The sequence below is a fragment of the Pristiophorus japonicus genome, chromosome 12 (assembly GCF_044704955.1).
Source record: "Pristiophorus japonicus isolate sPriJap1 chromosome 12, sPriJap1.hap1, whole genome shotgun sequence".
Lineage (NCBI taxonomy): Eukaryota > Metazoa > Chordata > Chondrichthyes > Pristiophoridae > Pristiophorus > Pristiophorus japonicus.
The window spans coordinates 57,195,633-57,209,231 of NC_091988.1; the positions used below are offsets into that span (position 1 = coordinate 57,195,633).

Here is a 13,599-nt window from a genome sequence, read left to right on the forward strand (position 1 = left end):
AAAATCACTCCTAATAAAAGGGGAGGGGCTAGTTATCTATCTTAATTATTGGTCATACTTATTAGAATCATAGAATGATACAGCACAGAAGTTGGCCATTTGGCCCATCGTGTCTGTGCTAGCTCTTTGAAAGAGCATTTTTGAATGTACAGTAGTTCAATCGCCACATAGAAATGACCAGGTGATGTAACCGGAGAAAGTAGTCAATGGGACAGTGACCCTCTACCAGTTTGGTACTATACCATTCATGAGAACATGTGGAAGACCCCCTCCCCTCAACTGTATTTTTAAAATTCATTCACGGGTTGTGGGCGTCACTGGCAAGGCCAGCTTTTATTTTCCATCCCTAATTGCCCTCGAGAAGGTGCAGTCATCGTGATGAAGATACTCCCACAGTGGTGTCAGGGAGGGAGTTCCAGGGTTTTGACCCAGTGACATTTCCAAGTCAGGATGCTATGTGACTTGGAGGGGAACTTAGAGTATCAAGGGATATAGAATAAAAACTCCAACAAAAATCTATTAATCTTGGTGCTGAAAAGTTCACTTGACCTCATCGGATCTACATTTACTACTATATCATTTTTTTTCTGGCAGAGAATAAACTTCCTTGCATTTATGTTACAATTACAAATCAGATAAAACCAACCATCAGCCACAGATTTGTATTGCATTTAACACATTGCCAGTAGGTACAAATGTAGGACTCAGTATTCAGTTATTAAAAAGTGTACTTAATGGAATGGTAGCTTGCTTGCATGTAAAGCACAAGGCAAGATTGCAAAATATAAACATTACTCAACCACTAAAAGACAATGGCTCCAGGGAAATGAGACTAATTTATTTATAAATGTTGCAGAACCCCTTACTGGAAACATAAAAGCAATGCAAAATCTTGGATTACAGCTCCAATTTAAGAAATTATACACCAAGATTATTTGTCATCTTAACATCTTTGAGGCTGGTATGCACTGAGTGCTAAAAAAAACAAGGCAAACCCTTCAGCATTGCTCAATAAAACAACTTTTTACTGTTATCTGCAGAATGCTAAACAGTTACATATATGGAAAAGAAAAGATGCTACTACTTCCAAGCTGTCAGAAATTGGCACTGAACCGGTCAGAAGATTTAAAGCCAAACGATCACTGTCTTATTGACACTTTTAAATAATTAAATAGGGCTGCAGCATCCCACAGATGTCCATCTATAAGCAGCTGAAAAGTCGAACAAATTCACGACAAGTCAACTGCATCTTTCCTTCTTCTGCCATGTAGAAGGATAACACGCTGGCAAGTTTAAGTCAAAAACCCATACAATGCAACCCTGCACAAAGAGTTGGAATAAACAAATGCTGCTGAGTTTTCAAAACTCAGGTGAATTCTCAAGTTAACAAATACCTTCAGGTTCATATTTAAGCTTCAGCTCATCCAGTTTGACTCGAAGCTTCATGTTTTCACTCTGATATTGTTTCAGCTGTCTTTCATTGGCATAAAGTTTACGTTCAACTTCTAAAACACGTTGGCTCTCTGCAAGAGCCTTCATGCGTTGCAAAGAGAGCTCATCATTCACTGTCTTATTTTCTTTCCTAATGTAAAGTAAAGTTATATTATAACCAGTGAGTGACCATTAATATGTCGATTCAAAAATAGTTGTAATTTAGTTAAGATTGAGTATATTCTACAACACTTATTCGTCAAAAGTTTTTTTTTTTAAAGTTACTTTTACTCCTGTCAGTATCCAAATTAGCTGGAGTAACAGTTCAATAGTTACACACGGCACATGCTATATAGCCGAGGGAGAGGAAGAGTTGAAGAAATGAGTAACAGTTGGAAGTAGGTGGAAATATAGGTAGGACGTGCAGAAATTTAAAATAAGACATCCAGTCATGAGTTAATTTTCGATTATCTGTTGTAGATATGGTTGTCCTTCTTTTGAATGTAATTAAGTCTCTAAATGAAAATAAGTACGCTGCTATTCAACTGTCTTTTTATGTTGAGACTGAATACATTTTAACAAGGAAGAAAGACTAACGATGGTACATAATCTACTATTAATTTTCTTTTGTTGTTCAACTACCAACAGGAATGTACTGAAAGTGCAAAATAAAAGTGGAGCGTGCACCGTGAGGACAGCATCAGGTTCAGCTGTGATGTCCTTCCAGGTTCTATAGCTGGCCAGTACTCACTGTTGAGGCTTACACATGAATAATGACCACTTGAGTGAGGCACCAGCAGATGTCTGGTGTCTATGGAACTATACCCGTGAGGGAATTTATTCGAGGACAAAATTGGAGTGCTAGAAAAACCTCCAAATAGATTTGAGGTCAGTGTGGGGCACAACTTTACCAAAATGTTTCAGATCAAGACAACATTTAGTAACCAAATGTGCATAACTTCTAGTAACTTCCCTGCAGACAGTGTCAGAGAGATCCTTCACATATTTACCAAGTAACCATAAGATTAGAATGGACTGCGTGCTCAGATTGTGGTTCTTGACTACCAAGGTAAAATAGCGATCTACATTCCACAAATATCTACTTTACAGTCAAACCTTTTTCTTAAATCACAGCAGAACCATCAATATTCCCAGGAGAAGCTCAAACCTAAAGCTAGTTCCTGATGAAACTAATTTCTCAGGCTCATAGCTACAAACTTGTAATCACTGTTCACAATTCAATCCGATACATACTTGGCATTGTCTATTTGCAGTTTCAGCAATTCAACGTAATATTGTCCATCACCAAAATCTGAAACATCAACTCCATTCCGATAATCCCCAGGATCATAATTCATCTAAAAAAAGACAAAATAAAATCCACATAATGAGTGAATCAAGAGAAAATGGTATAGCGGGGAGAGCATTGGCTTATCTGTATCCCATGACAATACAGCTGTGCAGAAATTACCCAGAAATTTCACAATCTCAACTGAGCCATCAAGTGCTTTTCTTCAAAACAAGCGTCGGTATGACACTGGGCCATTTTGGCAAAACCCAGAGACCACGTACTGCTTACTTTCCCAGTTGGAAAAAAAAAACAAGAAAAATACACCACTCCCCACAAGTTTTTAAAATGCAAGTTTTCATTTAAATATTAACAATTTAAAACACAAATTTCATTAAAATTGGCTTCCTAATCACACCCACCACCTCATGTTGATTACTACAGCTGGATGATGAATGAGTTTTGACCTTTCACCTCAGCATTACTATATATTTGAAACCTCTAATTACTGATTGTTTTTCCAGGGGCAGCAGGGGATAGTGAATGGCCTGGCTTGAGCCTCAAATTGACAACTACTGTATAGCACTAATTAGTTTTATTTACCTCCATTTTCTCTAGGCGTCGCAGCTTTACTACCAGAGCTTGAATCTCACTGTTCTTCTGTGCAAGCATCGATTGCAAGCGTTCCAGCTGTCCAGGGTCTGACTGCAAGCCCTTTATTTGTAACATCGTGGCTATCTGAACCTAATAAAAATACAAAACTATATTAGAACCCTGATGGCATTACACACTTCAAGCGTTATTGCGAATGTTTCTGCTGGCTTAAGACTTTTATTCAAAAGCAAATCCAAGTTTGAAAGCAAAGCATATTCTTTTGGATATCTGAGACAAGTTATTTTCCTTCATATTTTCTGCAGACAACGCTCCCACAAGAGACAAAAGCATGGTTTAAGGCTAGTGCAATGTACTGGAGCCCATACAGAAAAACTCATTTAAGTTATGGGCCACTTGCACATGTCCTGGCAGTCCAATCAAGAGCAAAAGTGCAAGATGATTGACAGTTTAAAACACAGTATTGTACTGCTCATTACTAAGCAGAACATTAGAGCAAACAAGTACGTTAGGCAGGCTTTCTAAAATCAGTATCATACTTGCCAACCTACAAAACTCAGAAGTGGAGACTTTAAAAAAAAACTCCAAAAAAGCTGACAACTCAAAAAACATAACTGAAAGAACACTGCTGGTAATGGAATAAATTAAAACCTTCTGTATTATATTGGATTTCATAATTTTTTTTATTATTTTGGAGTCCTATTCCACAATTCAATTTGTTTTTCTGTGAAAACTAAAACCCAGTGGCCTCACGCAGGAGGTACGAAGAGAAGTAGTTACAGTGGGAGTGCAGATGGACAAGAACTTATGATTTAAACTGTATACTTACTATTCCATAAGTTGTATTTTAGGGAAAATCTAATGCATGCCAAAGTACAGTTGCAAACCATCTAGTTTTTGAGCTGACAACCAGCTTTTTCGCCCCCAATTCGCATTGCTCTTATGGTATCTACCAAAATAGCTTTTCTGGCACTAGCTGAATCTTGCGGATAGAGCAGTTTCTGGCACACGTTCCATTTCAAACCAGAATCCCTTGCTATGTAGTGAAGTGCAGTCGGTAGCTTGATGTGGAACAGTTCGTTTCTCTCTGCTGGGTGTATGGAATCCCATGAGGCAATGGAGAGTGAGGGGGAGAAGAAAGCGGGGACTCCTGCAAATGAACCAGAGCCTCCAGGGAAGGACCAAGTGCATCAGGCCCAGGGACACAAACAGTACACGACAGGTAATGGGTTGAGCCATACAACTAAAGATTGCTCGATGCATTGGGTGTAAAGTGTCTGCACTTTGTATTTAGTGGTGATGGAAAGCATTTTCCAAAGTTGTTGTTGTTGTTCATCTGGCTGAGAAGCGTGTACACATGAATTTGCTATCCTTGCCAATTTCTGACAACATAAAATTAATATTTGCAAACATGGACCAGAATGACATGCAGGAACACTGCATGGGTAGTCGCACATCGTCTTATACCAAAGATTCAGGAAGCATTTTACCAAACTCAGCTGGCTAAACATACATCATGGGAAGGTTCCAGAAGCTCCTTATATGGAAATAGTACCTTCATTCTGTGAAGCTGTTGACGGGAGAACGCATGCTGTTTCTGCAGCGATTGGTACTGGACTCTCAAACCGATGAGTTGCCGCTCCATCATTGCCCTGCGATCTTCCACCTAAACAGAAAGGAAACAATCACTCAATTGCAAATCTTTTCACAACATCCTGTACTTCAGCTGCCCAGGCACTGCATAAAATGTCTACACAGACTCAGGTATTTTCTCCAGGAAATAAAGGGTCAGCTGGGGTGATCAACTGGAAGTGGCAAAAGTAGGTCTGAAAATGTCCCCATTCCAAATCCATTTGGGACGATTAAGTTAACTAAACCATAAAAATGTTCCCAATATTTTTACATAAACTTTTTAAAAATAAAGCAAGACTCCTTTAGGCTTTGAGCCAACTAGCAATAAATGTTCTTGGAATCACCTTTTGTTAAGAGCAATTGAGGTTTAACAGTTGGCAAGTACAGATGAGGAAAGCTATTCAGCCCATCTAGCTCATCCTTCCATATTAACCTACAATTAAAAGAAAGAAAGACTTGCATTTATATAGAGCCTTTCATGACCTCAGGACATCCCAAAGCACTTTACAGCCAATGAAGTACTTTTGAAGTGCAGTCACTGTTGTAATGTAGGAAATGCGGCAGCCAATTTTGCACTCAAACAGCAATGTGACAGTGACCAGATAATTTTTTTAGCGATGTTGGTTGAAGGATAAATACTGGCCAGAACATCAGAAAAAACTCCTGTGGTCTTCTTCAAATAGTAGCGTGAGATCTTTTACGTCCTCCGAAGAGGGCAGAGCCTCAGTTTAACTTCTCATCCGAAAGACAGCACTCCCTCAATAGTGCACTGAAGTGTCAGTTTAGATTTTGTGTTCAAGTCGCTAGAGTAGGACTTGCACCCAAAACCTTTTGACTCAGAGGCAAGAGTGTTACCATTGAGACAGAGCTGACACTATCATCCATCACAACAACCTGAAAGGGCATTCCAGGTATTAAATCACAGTGAAGAACTTCTTCCCGACAACTCCCAAACTTACCTTTTTACCAGTTTGTGCTTGCGTCCGCTTATCATACAGTAGTGGATTGACTTGAAATGGTAGTCAGGATTAATCGGTTCTGTTCCACTTAGTAACTTATATATCTATATAAAAAAGGTCCAGCACCCCCGCCCCCCCCATTTGCCTCCTTTCAAAGTGAAGAGTGCAAATTTTCTAACTGTTGCTCACAATTCAGTCCTCTGACATTAGGGACCAGCCTCGTGGCCCTTTTTCCAGGGCTTTTAGTTTTTTTTTTAAGCTATTGCTCTGCAGTGACTGGACAGTGAGGAATCTATCATCGCTTTCAAATATGGTTCAGCCCCATTCAAGTGTGTACATCCCCAATTTTTCTTTTCTCATGTGCAATTCAATGAACTTCCAATTCCAATTTGGATGTCAAGGACAGGGAAAAACAAGGAGCAGGACTGGCAAAAGCCTGGGAGCAGTGGTCTACCTTGCCTCCTAGCAAGGGAATGGTATATGGAGAATGAATGCATGCATAAATTCACACAAGAACCAACACAATGTTTACCCAACAGAAATACTTACAATTTTTATCTGGGTTTATACCATCTGATTCTCATGTGGAGGTGACTTGTACTAACAAAAGCTACTCACTGCTGGGTATCTGGAAATATCTTAAGTACAGTACCTCGGAAAACAGCGAGTTCCCTTTACTGTTGGGGTCACGAGCCTCTTGTAGTGCCTGATCCAACTGGATCTGGAGATCCTGGTTAGCCACTCGTGCTTTCTGCATTTAAGCAGACAAGAAATTCAGATTAGTACACAAACTAGCTACAATAACTCTGATGTAATTGCCCAGAAACTATTCATAATCTTTGTACATCCACTTCTTCATAAATACTCTGGCTTGCTACCAATGGCTACACTAATCAGATTACTGAGAGGAAGGGGTCTAGGGAATGGACACATCATACCTCGAACAATGCCTGGTGCAATAATCGTAAGGTACAATAATCATAAAATAGGGATTTTTAAAACAGTGAAGAAAATAAATCTTTTAAGCAAACAATGTTAAATGCCCAAGATGATAGATGCTATTACTGTTCTTGGTTATTATACACAAAAAAAGTAGCGACGACCAATCCATTGCTCACGGAAACTAAAATAATGTAAAATGTTCTTAGCCACTTGAGAATGCATATGAACAAGTTGCTAGATTAAAAAAAATACAAATCACTATTGTATGCTGTAGAAAAGAATAAAAGCAAGCACCCAATCACCAGTAATTCAAAACATCCAAAAATCTCTCCAACACATTAAGAAACTCAAAGGGGACTTGTGGACAAAGAAGACTTCAAGGCATCTCGAGCTTAAAAGTATTTCTCACCCATTGAAATAAATATGCCTATTAGATTATTCCATGACACGTATCGCTGACACATGAGTTAGCTTGTTTGGCTCTATAGAAACCAAGTAATTTAGAATCCATAGAAAAGGAAGGATGGTGCCATGCAAGGACTCCTACTAGGACTTGTGCACTAACACTTGGAGACGGCACATCAAAGATCTAATTCCCTCCCAAATCCACTGCACATCACAGGGGTATTCCAAAGTGGAGCAGAATTCATGGGGAGAGGCAGTGGACCACAACAGCAGCTGCCTGGACAGATCTGCCAAAGACATTATTGTGAGCAATCAAACCTAGATGGAATATAGTCAACAAATAAGGATTATTCACATGGGCACTCAGCAATTTGTAAACTGATTGAGATATTCCCTAGCATTCCATTCCTCCCTAGTGAGCTACTATATACTATACTTATACTACTATACTTACAAATCTTTTTAGAAAAACTTAATTATATAATAATTTAATCACAATTGGCATAGTGGAGCTGTCCGAGACACGCTCAGTGCCTTCAACATGAACTTGAATCAGTGGTACTATGAAATCGACCAAGATCAGGCTAGTTTACATCTGTAGTAATTAGGCATCTGCAATTTAGTTGGGTTACATAGAGTTAGAATTTGGATTGCAGCCAGTTTTGGACCCAATCCAACCTTTGTAATTTCAGTCTGGAATTAACAATGAACTTTGGAAACATAAATAAATGCGGCCACCTCCAATGCGTTGCAGTACGACACTGTCTCTTTCTCTTGTTCCTCCTTCTCCTCTTGCAGTCGTTCAACCTGCCGCTGAAGATTATTATTAGCTAGTTCCAACTGCTCCTGATGGTACATCATTTCATTAAGATCTTCCTGCAGTTTCCCCTGAATGAGAGATAATGTACTGAAAGTTTGAAATCAGGATTCTGCAACACATTCTTGTAGATCCTTCTTAATCAGTAAGTTATAACCAACAAGTATATTCCAGAACACCATGTTAAGTCAGTATAGCAACACATTACATCACACAGGGATACAATGCAGGTTCGCACCAATAGCTTGCATTGCAAATTATGGTCTCGGCCATGCCACCATTTGTCGATGTTTAGCACATGTCATGCACTTCTCATAGGGAGGGTTGGAGAGTCGCGAGTTTCACATTTAGAGGCTTGGGAAGTCAGCTACTTATCGTCTTGGTGTGCAATGATGTGGATTCGAGTGAGCACAGAATGTGAAAGGAAGAATAGTTCAAAGTTCATTAGGATTTTTTTCCCCCCTTCTCAGTAATACCTAGCCTGACAGAACTGAAAAATGTCAAACCAAACTCAAATTCAAACTATTCACTCAGAAATCAAATTAACTTTTTTGAGATGAGGGGGAAAAATTCAATACATCATGGTTCCCATTTAAAGTAATATTGATGGAAACTATTTACATCTACACAGAGCCATTTATTTATAACTCCATCACTTCTTCACCAAATCTCTCATTTAAAGTTTAAAATATTTAAATACTAAATCAAACATCTCCTTTTGTTTGTCTTGTTGCCCATTTTCTACCCTCCTCCCAAAGGTGTTGGCTCCTTTCTGGGCATCCAGTACCTCACTAAAGTGGCCATTATCCCTGTGTAAAGTCCGAGGGTGCTGGCAGACCATTTTCACAGCTATGCCCAATCCCATCATCACTCGGCATCCAACACTTCCTGCAGGGATCACCAAATGGCAATCTGGCACAGGAACAAAGTCCTAATCAGGAGCACTGAAGCCAACTACAGTCTCTCTAGCACTATACGGCTGAGATAGCTAACTTAGCACAGATCAGGGATCATAGCTGGAATATTCCTGGTCTGGATTGTTCAGGTACTCGCTGCATAAATCTGCCAAGCAATCAGATTTACCTCTGCTTTCTTGATAACTATGTAAAACTGCTAAAATAACACAGTTTAAGAGGATAACCATAAAACAATACATCAGTTTAGAAGAGATGTAAAATTTGATTACTTTCTCAAGATTTTAAATTTTACAAGATGAGTTTTTCCCACATTTGCTCAAATTCAAAAATAACTTAAAACTCCTTAGAAACTATGGGCCTGAGTTTGGTGAAACCCAAGTTCTGCCTAAGTATCGTCGAAAGGATCGCTAAGATCTTGACGGTACTTTGGGCAGAAGTTTGGTGAAACAATGTCGGAAAAAGCGCCGGGCAGAAAAAAAAATGGGCTTTACATGCAGAATCTGGGCAGCAGGTCGCATTCTGGGCGGCAAATGCGATCCTCTGCAAATTAACATCGAGGATAGAATTGTGGGGGGGTGGGGGAAAACAGCAAAAATATATATTTTTTTCAAAACATTAAAAATAAACTATTAGAAATCCTTCAGAAGACCCCATCCACCAAAATCCCTGCAAAAGAAATAAAGAAAACAAGTGCACTCACCTTTTCTTGCAGATCTTGATACTGATCATTCAGGTAAGAACTGCCTCCACGTGGTGGCCTCTTTGGCTGCTGGAGTGGAGGACCGCCCGGATCAATCTGGGGACTCAGCGGGTGGGAGGACTTTTGTCAGTGTTTCACACCGGCGCACGCTCCCCAGTGGTCTTCTCTCCCCGCCAGCGTGAGGCCCTCACCAAACACGCCTGGAGGGGAGAGCGCCGAGGTAGCTGGCATTAAGTCGATCAAACTCTGGCCCTATGTTTGTTATACCCAAAATACAGAACTAATGGAAAAAATAAGTGTATATAAAGTTCTTTTTGGAACTGGTCATAAGTTCATGTTTGGTCCAAATTTGAGGTCATTATGCAGCTATTAGCACAGGCAGAATTGAAATCTATTTGTCAGTACAGTGCTGAGATGTGGCAAGACCGAGAGATAAGGAATGGCCCTCTGTATAAAATTTTTTTTTAAATCCCAATTTCATACCTTTGCAGTTTCAAGTTCCATGTTCTCCACTTGAAGGCTCATCACTTCAGATGACATTGTTTCCTGGGCACGCTCAGATAAGTTCCGCAATTCTTCACATTTAGCACCAAGTAATTCACTCTGGTGATCCAGTTTGTGTCTCAGCTGCTTCTCACAGAGCTGTGCTTCATCCAACTCAGACTTCTGCTTTTCCAACTAGTAATAAAGCCAGAGATTAAAACATGTACATTCATGTGGCTGATTGTACCATTTGCCCCACAAAGTTTACACCTGTAATTTAATTATGAAACTTAAGCAACCTATTGAATCACCTTTTGTTTTCATGGGCAATAGGGACGGTGTAATTTTGGGTAAAAAAAATAAAAAAGTAGCACAATCTCACAAATTCTTTACTTTCTAACATTACCCTGGAGAGAGCAGGTATCTCAAATCATTATAACACAGTCTCAGACATCTCTCCTCCCAAAGGTGTTGCTGCTGATAGCCTTGCAGCTCTCCATCACCTGCTATGCCATGCATTGGTAGTTATCAAGGGAAAAAGGCTGCAGCAGTTATACCTCAAAAAAGGTATGCAAAAGCCACTTCCAGGGACCAATATTCATCACCCACCGTCGCTCTCCATTGGACCTGCCACTCTGGAAAATTGTCAAAAGATCGCAAACTTCTAAAAGCAACATAATGGAGATTGCTCTAAATCCATTCCACTGCCTCCCAATGCAACCCTCTCCTTTCCAACCATAGCCTTAAAGAAAACAATGGACCAGCCTCCTATTGTATCCACCAGATAGTCAAATGGTGGGGGGGGGGGGGGGAAAAGAGATTAAATTTTGGCGGGACGCAAAATGTGTAGCATCTCATCTGGCGCTAGTAATACTTCCCTCCAATATTCAGTCTTGGAAAGTAATATCAGATATGACATGTAACTGGCAGCAGGTGCGAAACCACCTGTTTTGTGTCACTGCCCAAGTCAAATTTCATGTCCATATTGTTTAGATTCAAATTCTGTACTAAATAGCAGAGTAAAAATCAAAGACATAAGCAAAGCCTCTTCCAAGGTGCTCTTTCCTGGAATGCTGCAAGCAAAATATAGGCCCAATGCTATCTTAGCTTAAACATCGCTGCCCACTACAACCAATGTCTGGCTGCAGTGAGTTGATGACCAATTCCCAAATCTTTTAGAGAATGGCCAAGGGCAGAGCCTCCAGGAGCGGGGAGGCCATTCGGCCTGGGATTGCAGTGGGCCAAGGCATTCAGGCCCCCGGCAGTGTCCAGACCGCTCCCCAGCGGCGTCCAGGCTTTCGAGCCCCCTTCAGAGACAACTGGGCTTCTACTTCCCCGCAGTGCTCCAGGTGTGGTTTAGCCAGGGCTTTATATATCGTGGGAGTACATTCAGCACTCGGGGTCCCTTCAGCCAGCCGGCTCAGCCCAAGGACACACTCCGAGTTCCTTCGGCCAGCCGGCCCGGCCCAACAAAACACTCCGGGTCCCTTCGGCCAGAGGGCCCGGCCCGGCCCAGCCTCGCACTCTGGGTCACCTCAACCAGCCAGCCCAGCCCAACGACAGGATGTACCTGCCCTAAGTCGCGAGCGGAGAACACTAACTTTTAAACAACTTGATTTACATTTTAGACTTTCGACATCTTTGACTTTTTAAACAACCTTTTGAAACTTTTAAAATAAATTGCGAATTTTTAATCAACTTTTAACTCTTAAAATAACTTTGGACCTTCCTAATGCCTGCCCCCCAACCAAACCTCGGGCCATCTACCACCAATGGCGCTACTCGGCGCCAAGCTTGCGGCCAACACTTCACCGTAGGCAAGTAGGCTTATACAGCAGTGCCTGGTCTCCAGTTGTTCAGCTAAGCCCGTGTGGTTGCCGATGTGCAGCGGCCACTCCACATTAAAAGAACTCACGCACAGGAATCTTCCACTTCGTCAGTATGAAGTTCGGGACCTGGAACGTTAGGACCCTCATGGACAATTCCAACAGCAACAGGCCGGAACACCACACCGCCATAGTTGCCCGGGAACTAAGACGTTTTGACATCGACATCGCCGCCTTAAGCGAGATCCAGTGGGCAGGGGGAGGCCAGTTGAAGGAACATGGTGGAGGTTATACCTTTTTCTGGAAAGGAAAACCAGAGGAAGAACACCACCTTCATGGAGTCGGCATTGCCTTCAAGAATGAGCTGGTCGACCGCCTCAAAGATTCCCCTGTGGGATTAGTGAACGCCTCATGACTTCATCTCACCCTATCCCGGAACCAATGCACCACAGTCATCAGTGCGTACGGCCCGACACACGATGCAATGGATGAGGCAAAAGAGGGTTTTTAGTCCAACCTCGAGACATCCTTGTCCCACGTCCCCACGGACGACAAATTGATCCTCCTGGGTGACTTTAATGCCAGGGTCGGCAAAGACACAGCCCTCTGGGGAGGCGTGATTGGCACAAGGTAGGAAAAGCCAACTCCAGTGGTACCCTACTCCTGAGAAAATGTCTAGAACATGAATTCATCAACAGCCTGTTCCGCCAGAGGGACAAATACAAGGCATTGTGGCAACACACTCGCTCCAAACACTGGCATGTGCTTGACTATGTCATCGTCCGAGCCAGGGATCGCAAGGATGTGTGCATCACCCATGCCATGACAGGAGCTGACGACTGCTGGATGGATCACCATCTAATCCGATCCATCATCAACATTAACATAGCCCCAAAGCAGAGGGGACAGCAGAAGCAGTTCCGCAAAAAAGTTAATGCCGGGGCACAGAGACCCAGCTAAGAGCCCTCTACAGCCAGCACCTCACAGCCAATCTGGCGTGCCTTGATGACCCCGAGATGCTGAATGCCCATAGCGCTTTGGTCTGCCCTCCAGGCCTCTATAACTAGTACCTGTGATGAGACATTTGGTCACTCAACCAGAAAACATCAAGGCTGGTTTGATGAAAATGATCAGGTGATCGAAGAACTAATAGATCGCAAGAGTCAAGCATTCCTGAGCCTCAAATAACAACCCAACTCGGGAGCTGCAAAACAACATTATAGACGGCTCAAGGCTCAAGTCCAACAAAAAACCCGGGACCTAAAGAACAGGTGCTGGATGGAGAAAGCACAGGAGATACAACAACTGGCTGACAGCCATGATGAGAGGATTCTTCATCGCAATTAAGGCCACCTATGGTCCAAACTCCCAAGGCCCCACCCCACTCCTGGACAAGAACTGGGAAACACTCATCAAGGACACCGAGGCTGTCAGGACCCGATGGAAGGAGCACTTTGAAGATCTCCTCAATCGAGACTCTGCCTTTGACTTGAGTGTTCTCTACTCCATCCCGCAGCATGCGACCTGCCACCAAATCAGTGAAACTCCAACGCTGCACGAGGTAGGCAAAGCCATAAAACAGCTCAA

General features: G+C 41.9%; 1 protein-coding gene across 2 annotated transcripts in view; it reads right to left on the bottom strand.

Moving 5' to 3' along the window:
• The window catches only part of spdl1 (spindle apparatus coiled-coil protein 1), a 62,833-nt gene that overhangs the window by 13,688 nt on the left and 35,546 nt on the right, over positions 1-13,599 (bottom strand). For both annotated transcript variants that reach the window (XM_070895529.1, XM_070895530.1), the window contains 7 exons: positions 10,187-10,381; positions 8,008-8,157; positions 6,575-6,673; positions 4,887-4,997; positions 3,323-3,463; positions 2,686-2,789; positions 1,395-1,582 (listed from right to left, as the gene is read on the bottom strand). In XM_070895529.1, coding sequence (XP_070751630.1) covers positions 1,395-1,582; positions 2,686-2,789; positions 3,323-3,463; positions 4,887-4,997; positions 6,575-6,673; positions 8,008-8,157; positions 10,187-10,381 — 988 coding nt within the window. The remainder of the gene's footprint in view (positions 1-1,394; positions 1,583-2,685; positions 2,790-3,322; positions 3,464-4,886; positions 4,998-6,574; positions 6,674-8,007; positions 8,158-10,186; positions 10,382-13,599) is intronic.